At 37.3% G+C, this 10950-nt stretch overlaps 2 protein-coding genes across 2 annotated transcripts; one reads left to right on the forward strand and one right to left on the reverse strand.

Moving 5' to 3' along the window:
• Positions 1 to 4727: 4727 nt before the first annotated feature.
• On the reverse strand, positions 4728 to 6966 carry LOC145911581 (uncharacterized). Its single transcript, XM_082998976.1, has 8 exons — positions 6840 to 6966; positions 6660 to 6778; positions 6060 to 6173; positions 5916 to 5955; positions 5402 to 5460; positions 5147 to 5195; positions 5046 to 5090; positions 4728 to 4987 (listed from the first exon to the last, which is right to left on the reverse strand). Exons 1-8 carry the CDS (start codon positions 6910 to 6912, stop codon positions 4968 to 4970), a joined length of 519 nt encoding a protein of 172 aa, XP_082855102.1. The 5' UTR covers positions 6913 to 6966; the 3' UTR covers positions 4728 to 4967.
• A 1391-nt stretch (positions 6967 to 8357) lies between these two features.
• LOC145910655 (uncharacterized) lies at positions 8358 to 10934 on the forward strand. Its single transcript, XM_082997843.1, has 8 exons — positions 8358 to 8376; positions 8692 to 9313; positions 9556 to 9721; positions 9845 to 9978; positions 10033 to 10177; positions 10238 to 10555; positions 10624 to 10723; positions 10771 to 10934. Exons 1-8 carry the CDS (start codon positions 8358 to 8360, stop codon positions 10932 to 10934), a joined length of 1668 nt encoding a protein of 555 aa, XP_082853969.1.
• Positions 10935 to 10950: the final 16 nt, after the last annotated feature.

Here is a 10950-nt window from a genome sequence, read left to right on the forward strand (position 1 = left end):
TCCGAGCTGTTTACTATGCTCTCATTCATCCACACCTATCATATGGTTTATTATCATGGGGTTTTGCAAATAAGACACACTTACATCATCTTCAAGTCCTGCAAAATAGAGCCATTAAAATAGTAACACACAGTCCTTATCGCTGCCATACTACCAAGCTGTATTATCAGACAAAAACGTTACAAATTGCTGGAATGCATCATTTGGAACTCGCAAAATTTGTTTACCTTTTCAAAAATAAACGCCTACCGGAAGTATTTGACAATTACTTTGCTCTTGCAATTGAGGTACATGACCACGGCACAAGACATTGTACAGCAAATAACCTCTTCTTACCCCGTGTCCGGACCAAACGCGCCCAACGACCATTGCAATATTCTTGCGTTACAGTGTGGAATGACCTACCACAAAACATTAAATGTTTCAGTTTAATTGGTTTCAAACGTGCTGCAAGAGAGTACCTACTTTCGAAATTGTCCCACGTGGTTTCCTGGTAAACAATTCCTGAGGTCTATTTACATTGTGCGGCACCGTCCAATCCCAAACCAATTACTGCAATAATGCTTTGGGCGTCATTTAATTCTCCCTTCCAGACTATTTGCTTGCCTCGTTTTGTCAGTATAATCACGTGCTTACGCATTCACAATGATTGGGTAATTACAATTTTTGCCCATCGACATTGCTTTCCTCTACAATTCTGCTCATATTGCGTTTTCATTTTCATGTTCGTGTGTTTAACTTTTTACACATTACCGCTACATCCGACTTAGTTCAGCCACCCATCCGGTCAGCTACTCGACAACCATTATTTGGTTCTTAGCTGTACCTTTCGTCTCACACACAATGTTTGAAAAATTGTGCAATTTATGATGACGAAAAATAAACAAATCTTGAATCTTGAATCTTGGGAAAACGTTTCTCTCGGCGCCAAATTATCGAATGTTAATTGGTTGTGACGTCACGATTTAATCAAGCGTGTCCAACTGCAAACCATGCTAACTGTTGTTTCAAATTGCGTTTATATTTATTGTGGATAAAGCAATGACTAATGTTTATTAAACTTTTTGACTATTCTTTTCTGCGGTGTTTGTAAGTGGCGAATAGTGTATATGGGCACTGTGGAACTTTACATAGCGACAAGTCTACTAAGCCAATTTATCTTTAATTCTCTCCACATACTTGCACAGTGTAATCATTGGGATTAATCATCTCCCAACTTGGAAAGAAACTACAATGATATGTGGCTGAAACTGCGCGAAAACTCCATCCACAGATTCTCGGATTTCCAGTTGGATTTCCATTGAAGGAGGAATGTTTCAGGCAGTTCAGTTAAATCTGGCGCCGAACGCCACAAATTAGACCACCTGCCCAAATACTGCTGAGTTCGGCTGCAGGCAAACGCTGTGGAAAGTAATTCATAATTCCACCGAATGCACGTAGCCTACATGCAAATATATATGTACTCTGTTACTCGCACAGGGCAATATCATGTTTTAAAACAAAGGCTGGAAATTTACTATAGCAGCATCCTCATGTCATGACAAATATGTGGGACAAACTAAAAATAAGTTTTCCACCAGATGGAACCAACATCGACAAATGTGGAGAACTTTTAACACCAGTGCCAAGGGTGACAAAAGTGCATTACTACGCCATTACGAAGTACACCACCATCAACAATTCAGCGAAAAACCAAAGCTAGCTGAATGCTACTCTGTGGTGTTTTTACAACAACCGCCCATGGACCAATTGGACATATACGAGGACAAATGGCACAAACACTTAAACGCAAAAATCAACATTCAAAAATTAATTTTACCGTCAGTTACGTGAGCGGTGAGCCCCGCCCATTTCATTTTATTTTATTTGATTTCAATCTTTTTATCTTTGTTTCACCTGATTAACCAATGTATGCCTGTGGTGATAAAAAAGTAGGTCACTTGTAACATCTGATCAGAGCGTCGTCCAGTATGTTAACACCAGAGGTTCGGCCAGCTTTATCGTATATAATTTAGAAATACTGCTTTACCAAATGTTTGCAACACACGCCTACCCTCAGAGCTCCACCCGGTCCAACTAATGGCGCAACACACTAAAAAGGGGACAAGGCGGGAAAAGAAGAACTGATAAGCCATTGGTCAAACCCTTGTTTTTGTTAAGAACGTCGTTAGTAGAATTAACCAGGTTATTGTGTTGTCCAGTAGTTTCTATAGCAAGTCTTGATGTCCCCTCTCTTTCTACATCACCATGACCGTAAAGCAAATTTCCATTCGGAGAAAGAACGACCATTGTAGTTTCCACGTCACTATTACACTGGCACGCAAACAAACATTGATAAATTAGTGCAGATTTGTATGCAAGGATTGCTGGCACTTTGAACGTAACGTGCCTCCAGTGTAATTACACCCTCGATGTTCTTGCCTGCGCCTTGTTGTATTTTCCAGCTATTGATTGTGAGAGCTTTAGTTTTATGTCCAAGCATGGAACAGTTAAATCCAAGCATGGAACAGTTAAATCCAAGCATAGAACAATATATACCTCGACCGAAGGATTTAACAGCTGATCCAAATGCAGCCAAAGTGTTCAAATGGTGACGGGATACCTTGCTTCATTGGAAGACTTTAAATCCTGATTAACAAACCACTTGTCATACAGAGCTTACTCTCCTCTGTAATGGTTGTGACTTCATCGTAACCGCGTCAAAGGAACTCTATGAAAAGACGCCTCTCGAACCTTCAAACCGGTTTAAACAGGATTCTGAGATTTGAAACTTTCGGTCGATTGTTGAAGAAACACCCCTTTCCGTTTTTTCTGATTTTCTTCGATAAAAAACGTCCGGTTCCATGCCGATTTGACCGGTATATTTCGATTTCAAACCGGTTTGGGCCAGTTTTAGCAGCCTCTCGAACCTCCAAACCGGTTTAAACAGGAATCTGAGATTTGAAATTTTCGGTCGATTTTTGAAAAAACACCAAGGTTTTCCGTTTTCCGGATTTTGTCCGATACAAAAGTGTCCGGTTCCAGGCCGAATTGACCGGAATAGCCATACGTGAGTTTTACCCACAAAAGATGTGAAAAACTTTGTCGCTTATGTTGTGTTATAAAATTTTATCGGTCTTATGTTTACCAAAAAATATCAGGAATTTCAGTGTGAAACTCCGACATTCGAGTTTCTATGAGTCATAACATCTTATGTATTTGACAGATGTTGACTGATATATTACGGTTTGGGGCGGTTTCAGAAGCCCTTCGAACCCCCAAACCGGTTCAAACCGGAATCCGATGCATGAAATTATCGGTCGATTTTTGAAAAAAAAACAAAGTCCTTTCCCTTTTTCCTACCCCAAAGTTACATTCGACCTTGACGTCAAAAAAATCTCATATGGCTTTGCAAAACTTTCTTTGTCTTACTCGGCGTATCAAAGTTTTATTCCTCCCCTTATGTCACGAAACTCACACGGTGTTGCAAAAGTTTGTTCCGTTTCAATATTTTCAAGCTGCCTTCAATTTTGCAATCATGTTGGAACGAGTTTGAACTTGTAACTGGTCACGCATCATTGCTGATTCTACGTGCCCTAAACGGAAGATACTTTTACACCGGGTCACAAAGTTGTTTCCAAACTTAATCCCCATGTAAGTATGTGTAAAACAGAAATCTGTGCGAATTTTAATGATTATGCGTGAACAGGGCCGCCGCCTGTTATTTTTTGTTTATAAATTTGAGTTGAAATACTACACGAAATCGTAGCGTTAATATTCGCACATATTTCTATGTTATTTTTATTTTTGGTAATAAATCAAAAAATACTACTTTAAATGGTCACTCTTTGAATTATAGTACAGCGTACAAATAGGATTCCCAGTCGCTGCTTTGCTGAAGCTAAAGTCTGTTTGCGTGTTCTTGCTGAAATGAATTAAAAGCTCCGTGAACAGACTTCTTTATTAATGGAAACACACGATTGCAATTACCAGGTGGCTTAAGTTTAACTTGTTTCAAGCGCGTTTAACACGTGACTGAATTGCAGCGAATTTAACTATTAAAAGAACGTGCGAACGTTTACAGCGCGATGGCAAGAATAACGACAGGGCCGAGAGAATACGAGCGACTGAGAGTAGGCAAGACTAGCCTAGACTGAAGTGGATGAAGGATTACGAAATGAGCGTTTTATAACAAAGTGTCAGAAAAAATGTGTTGTCCAGCAGGATGCCAGAAAGCCTGTGGGAGCTCCTGCAGGAAAGCTTAACACCGTCTGCAGTCTTCGGTCCGTCTGTGTTGCAAATGTGTAAAGAATTAAGTAGGGAAACATGCGTGTTGCTACAATAGTAACATTTGCATAGATTTCTACGTTACATAGACCCTAATAAAAATCGTATATCTCGACTAATTCTGTGCCCTTCCTTCGACAGAGGGTACTGTGAATAATAGGTATTTCCCTTTGGTGAAACTTTCAGCTATAGAAATACTAGCTGTCTGGAAAAGTTCATCCCAGTGGCGGATGCAAAACAATCTTCTTATGACGTCACATCTATATTAGCATTACCAAATCCCCCCATTGTACGATTCCTTGTTGATTTTTGACATAAAATTTGTTAAAGATACAAAAACTGACATAAAATTTCTTTATTCTCATGACAAAAGTTTTGAAATAATATCGTGCATTGAACCAAAGTTGAAAGTAAAACAGAAAGTTCAGAGTCAGGTCTTGCTTTATTCTGAAAAACAGAAACAGCAGTTACATAAGTTGCAACTAAATTAAAAATATTCATCCAACAATATAGACAATTGCTGGTGGACAAAACAACCAATCTATTTAGACACAAAAACACACTAATTTGAAAACGTTAATTTTATTGCGAAAGATCTTGGTCCAGCACAATAAAGTTTGAACTATATAGGCACTGAGATCACACTCTGAAGCACTCCAGATATAAACTGCCCCCAAACAATTAACATCTGGATATTTATTTCACTCGTCCTTTGGAGGTTCTGTAAATAATACAACTCATTAGTTTCGAAAAGGGACAATGCTCAAGTATTTACTGACCAACAAATATTATTGTATCTTTGCCAACTTCTTGGGAAACTGGCTCTGCATTAGATAAATTCATTAACTTGTATCAATAACAGATATGTTTTATTACTTACCAGCTAATTGCTGCTCGGCAACCATCACAAACTCCTCTTCTTCAATTGCCTGAATTGAAATACTAGCATTTACAAAAAGGGTCCTTTTTAAATAAAAAACAAAATATATTCTTAAAACAAGGCTTTCATGGACAATCTAGAGTGCAACTTACTACTGTGCCACTGAACATAGTAGTGATGTTAACAACAAAACCGGTAGCAAGTTTATTAAACAAGCAAATATAGGTGCAGTGTATGAAGTAAACCTTAACTTACCTCTGCAACAGTTGTTGATGTTTCACTAACTTCTAAGTCTTCTGATGCATTGTCTTCATCTGAAATTTTGTTTTAAAACTTAACAACCAGCAGCACTAAACGTCCTTTAGTCCACCCTACACAATGACTATTCATGCAGTCTGTAACAATTGCAATTATGACGTAACCATGCAAAATGTGTGGAAACAGACAAACATAAGTACATTTTGACATACCTCACACATGCTGGAAGTTGCTTCAATAACTTTCTTCAACTTCTTTGGTACACTAACCAAATGTTTATAAAAACCAAACCAATTTTATCTGTCATTTGAGCTGTTTGTCTGTTACCTCAAACACTTTGCATTGTGGGTAAAATCTCCGTAGATACAAATTATTGTCAACGACCAAAACATTTTGTCCACCAGCAATCAAATTATGCCAATCATTTATGAATTGTTTAAAATTACAAAATTTATAAATTATCAAAATGTAGGTTTGTTTTAATGCAATTGATCAAAAACAAAAATCATACCATCTTCATCTTCATCGTCAGCATCAGCCATTGCACGAACCTTAGAGAAAATAACTTTTAATTGTTGTGAAAATATATGATGAATAAAAAATGTGTGTCTAACTGGATGTGAGCCACTGACTTTAACAAAAAACAGTTACACACCTTTTCCTTTAGCTCAAGCCATTCATCATTGCCGATAGGTTTCACTATGGGTCCATATTCCCCTGCGTCAGCTTTTTCAAATCGACCAAGAATTTGTTGGGCTGCACCATAAGCCTGTATACAAGACATAAGATTAAAAAGAAATAACCTGGTCATTGAATGGCGCAACTTATTCAGTTTAACATGCATGTTTCAGTCAAAACAGTTTTCAGACAGTCAATACCCAGTCTGCAGAATATGGCAGTTCCCGACAAGACCTCGGGCATGTAAGACTAAATCTTTTCATGTGCGCACATGCACAACCCCTAAGACCGTGTGCAACAAAAATGATAAAACATCTTTGGTGCTTTCTATTATATGTTTTATGTTTAGACATTCGCAAGCTGAAAAAAAGTAGAAGAAAAAAAAGTGTATTAACAATCCACATTTGCAAAAAAAAAATATTCCAATACCGCATTTTGCTTGTAATAATGTGTTGTGTACTTAGAATGTGACATTTTTTCATTTTTACAAAATTTAAAGAATCTTTATGTTAGGCCTACTCCTATAGGCCTACAAGTTTTACATGGTATTTGTGCATGATCAGACAAAAAATATTACCGCAACAGCCAATGGCACTGACATTCCAATGAACCACAAAATTGCATTTTGAGGTTTCATGTCCAATCCTGAAGACATTTTTCTGAAGGGAGCAACGGGTTTGACTTTGACAAGCATCTCTGCAACACAACAATCAAATTATGTGCTCGATATACAAATGTTTTCTATGACAACAGTTACCTTTGGATATTGGCTTTCTGCACAGTACTGAAAACCTTCTTGTGTTTGCAGTAATAAGCCTCGTCACCAACATGTTGAAAGTATTTTACAGTTTAAAACAAATTACTTCTAATTGACAAAGAGAAGAATACGTTTGATACAAATAGTGTTAAGTTTATGAAATAACGCAATGAAAATTTTCGATTATTCTTAAATCAGTATAATTATCAAGTTTTGAGGTCCCTTGATTTAAATCCACAACAGATATTTTTTTCCTTTCGCCTCCGACCACTTTTTCGTGAACACAATTTCCCAAAAACTGCAAAAGAAACCAGAGAGCTCCGGATTTATAGATCACGTAACCATATAACCTTTAACCCCACTCCAATCGACCTTGAGTAACAGTTCCTTCGGTTAGTTAGATTATATTTTTTAATAATATTAGGAATAAATTCTAGTGTTTTATTTTTTTAGAACTTTTATTGATTTTCGACTTTGCAAATGCTTTCACAAACTAGTAAAAAAAATGGGTGACGTCGTAAAACAACATTGATTTAGAACGCAAACATATATTTTTCAGAATTGTAGACGAGGAAGATATGTCAGCTAATATTTACGAAAAGTACAAAAGTCCAAACAAATTACAAAAAGTAGCTTGCTATTATTTGATTAAAAATACCATTTAATTTAATTTTTTAAGTCAAAGGTTGCATCATAGAAAAATATGGTTGCATAATTATTTAAGAACGTTTTATTTGGAGTAATTGTGAAATAATTGACATACTATTTCAATTTTGTCTGTAGCTCACTATATTTAAATTTTTTGTTTTTGGTTGGCTTATTGCAAATAGTAGTTGGCTCATTTGTAAGAAGTAGACGCCATTCAAGTCTAATGTATACTACTGTCAGTAGATTGTTATTCTACTTAAAACCCAATTAGCTGAAACCTCTTAACAATTCCTGTAAAAATGTGTTTATTTCTCATTTAACAAATTTACATTTTTTACATACAAACGCGCCACTGGATCTTATGGTTCCAATGTAACCACGGAGGGGTCCATTTGAAACTGTCATATTTTCCATACCGAGGTACGTAGTTGGGTGTGTTTGCTATAGTAAAGTATACAGGTCTGGTCTCAAACATGATTAACGTTTGGGTTTAAGCAAACCCCCACATTTAATAAAATCTCAAATACCCTTCGAGGGGAAAATTCACCTTAGTTTTCAATATATATTTTTAATCGAAGCATCAATGACTAAACAGTTTGGAGCCGTTCACTACAAAAGCTCATCAATATTAGCAGGAATCTGGCCCTCGAACTGATTTGTCCATGTCTCGAAAAAGCTGACATAGAGGTTAACGACAAAAACACGAACTTGTAAATTAGGGATTATTGGAAATTAAACATGTTTGAATATTTGCACAAACCAGCTCAATAAATTGGGCGCCTGCAATAAAAATGAATTAGAGGCTTTAAATAATTAATACGTAACAATCGTTTTACTCTCGCCCGTTCCACTGCCCACAATGTTCACAAAATGGAAGGGCCACAAGTCGGTACACGGTATTTATGGGGAAGACGCTTGTCAGTTATTGGTGTTGGAGTCGATCTGAGAAAACAATTTTCTGTTACGAATGACGACAAGAAAGAATTAGGAAAGACAAAACATAGAAATCAATCAACACAGACAGAAACAGCAACATTAAAAAAAAACAGAAAAAATATTCTTGATGAAAAACAGATTAAAAAATCTGAGCAACGGAATTTGATTGGTTCGGAGTCACGTGACACGAGTGACTCCTCTGATTGGCGCGAACGTATTTGGTTGCTTGGTAGATACGCTGGTTTATTTTCCAACCTTACTTATTCAGATTTACCAACCAACAGTTTCCACGGTGGAATCAAGGAAGTAACTGAATATCCAATTGTTTGCGAGGATGAGGAGAGAAGAGCTTTAAGTGTTGCTACAACAATTGAAAACGAATACATTCTAGAGAATTCCACGAAACCGGTTATAAAGGTGATCACTTCTTCACCAACAGAAAACAAGAATTTAATTCAACGAAATTGTGTTGAAAAAACCATGGGGACGAATAATATCAAAGATCTTGGACTGAAAATTTCAAATTTTGATATTACTGGGCTTGCCTCCCCCAAAACAGCAAAGTTGTATCGAGTTAAAGATGTTGTCTCCCCCCACCAGAGAACAGCAAGCAAAAGTGTTTCCCCATTTCTCTGCAATCAACTTACTGTGGCAACGACAGAAAGCGGGTGCTTTCCCGAAATAAAGACACAGGATTTTCAACAGGCGTTGTTGCTTCCAAAGAAAGTAAAAGGGCCCAAAGAAATTCGCCGCCAGACTAAAAGTACGACGACCACAGATGGGAAACTCACAAATGTTGCCATAAACGATGCAGGTATTAGGGAAAGACGAAATTCTGCAGCAACCTTAATTGGAAATGCCAGTCCACACTTTAAAGCAGATGTATACAAGTAAGTACTTGTTGCTTTCTGCAAAGGAAATAATTTTGTAAATTATCTCCAAATATAGGTCGAACGTTTCCATGTCTATACATAATGCATAAGGACGACGAAATTTTGTCAATCGCATCAATAAAACATAACAATTTGCAATAAAGAAACATTCATGCAATGAATCATGTTTGGGTAACTTTACGAAATGTGACCCAGACTTTTCCACCACAATATTGAACAACAATTTGTTGACATTTTAGGCTTGAAAGAGCAAGAGACGATCTCGTTCATCGGAACCGATATCTCCAGAAGGAAATACTTCGCGAACAAGAAAATATTAAAAATGCTGAATCGTCGAAGAAAATTGGAGAACTTGAATCTCGGAATAAACATCTCCAGGATTTAAAAGATGAATCCCGGAAACAAGTAATTTTACTTTGTCAAAATTAAATTTCTTGCATGAAACAAAAGGTTATGAATGCAACCCTGAGAAGGTCAAAGAAAACAGCCTCAATTTCACCCACAATGTTGTAAATATAAATTGTGTAGGAAGAGCAGGCCAAGGAGAGACTTCTACGATCGGAAAACTCTCAGAAGAAAGCGGTTAAGGATGGATCAGATTCTGGCAAACAAATAAAGTGTTCGGAGAAACTTTTCAACGACATGAAAAAAGATTGTGATAAGTATGAACAGATCGAGTTCATTTGACATATTTACTTCATGCGTTTCGATTTCAGATTGCAGCAAGATCAACGTAACCTCAGAGGAATGATAAACGGTACAAACGAAACGCTCGTAAACTTGCATGAACTAATTGGGAATGTTAAAGCGAAGACGGAGAGTGAAGGTGTATCAAGATGCGGTCGGGAGAATGAATATGACGTAACTCAACGTACACACAAAGTGATTACTGTAGACTTATATTGTTTTGTTGAAACACAGGCTTGTATGGAACGACTCAGCGATTTAAAGGAAATGTTGGTTAATCAGGAAATTAACATTCGCTCTAAATCAACAACAAATTCCAATCGAAAGGAAAATGTCGCGGACGCCAAACAATTCCAAAACACCGTGCATGAAAAAAATGAAAAACTAAGAAAAAAAATTGAAAAATTAAACAACAGTCAAAACTCCGTCGAAGCTGATTTAAATGGAGCTAAAAAAGACGTTGGTCGCACGTTGAAGCTCCTCCAGGAAGCACAAAGAAGGTTTTCCGAACGGGAAGAAGTACGGTTAAACATGAAAGATAAAAACCCCCAAGTGAGGACAGTTCGATGTTTTTAACACAAAAACCTGGAGGCGAATAAATATCCGTGACTTTTGTTTAGACGGATGGCCACGTGGTGGCGTTGCGTGATATTGCATGGATTCGAATCGCTGAAGAGGAAGTGATCCTCTCCCCCCATTGTGGAAAAACAAGTGGGTCACGTGATTAGTTGTTACATTCCAATTCACGACTGATGTTTATTTTCCAGGTTTTGTTAAAACCGAGACAACGAACGCTTATCAACTGGGTTCAATAATGCCGGTGTTCGAAGTCCACGAGACAATTTCGTCACAAGGTGGAGTCCGCAACAAACAATTGATAGATTCGCCACGAGGTAGCAACAGAGAGCTTCTATGGGTAATGGACGAGTAAGATCCAAGGGAAATGA

Source organism: Ascidia mentula, chromosome 8, assembly GCF_947561715.1.
Source record: "Ascidia mentula chromosome 8, kaAscMent1.1, whole genome shotgun sequence".
NCBI lineage: Eukaryota > Metazoa > Chordata > Ascidiacea > Phlebobranchia > Ascidiidae > Ascidia > Ascidia mentula.

Excerpts from the sequence above, each read along its gene's own strand:
- LOC145911581 (XM_082998976.1), bottom strand. The coding sequence starts at position 6,912 with ATGTTGGTGACGAGGCTTATTACTGCAAACACAAGAAGGTTTTCAGTA. Across the intron at positions 5,956-6,059 it reads GGCTTGAGCTAAAGGAAAAG|GTTCGTGCAATGGCTGATGC; the intron begins GTGTGTAACTGT and ends ATTTTCTCTAAG. Across the intron at positions 5,196-5,401 it reads CATCAACAACTGTTGCAGAG|GCAATTGAAGAAGAGGAGTT; the intron begins GTAAGTTAAGGT and ends ATTTCAATTCAG.
- LOC145910655 (XM_082997843.1), top strand. Across the intron at positions 10,556-10,623 it reads TGAAAGATAAAAACCCCCAA|ACGGATGGCCACGTGGTGGC; the intron begins GTGAGGACAGTT and ends ACTTTTGTTTAG. Across the intron at positions 10,724-10,770 it reads TGGAAAAACAAGTGGGTCAC|GTTTTGTTAAAACCGAGACA; the intron begins GTGATTAGTTGT and ends TTTATTTTCCAG.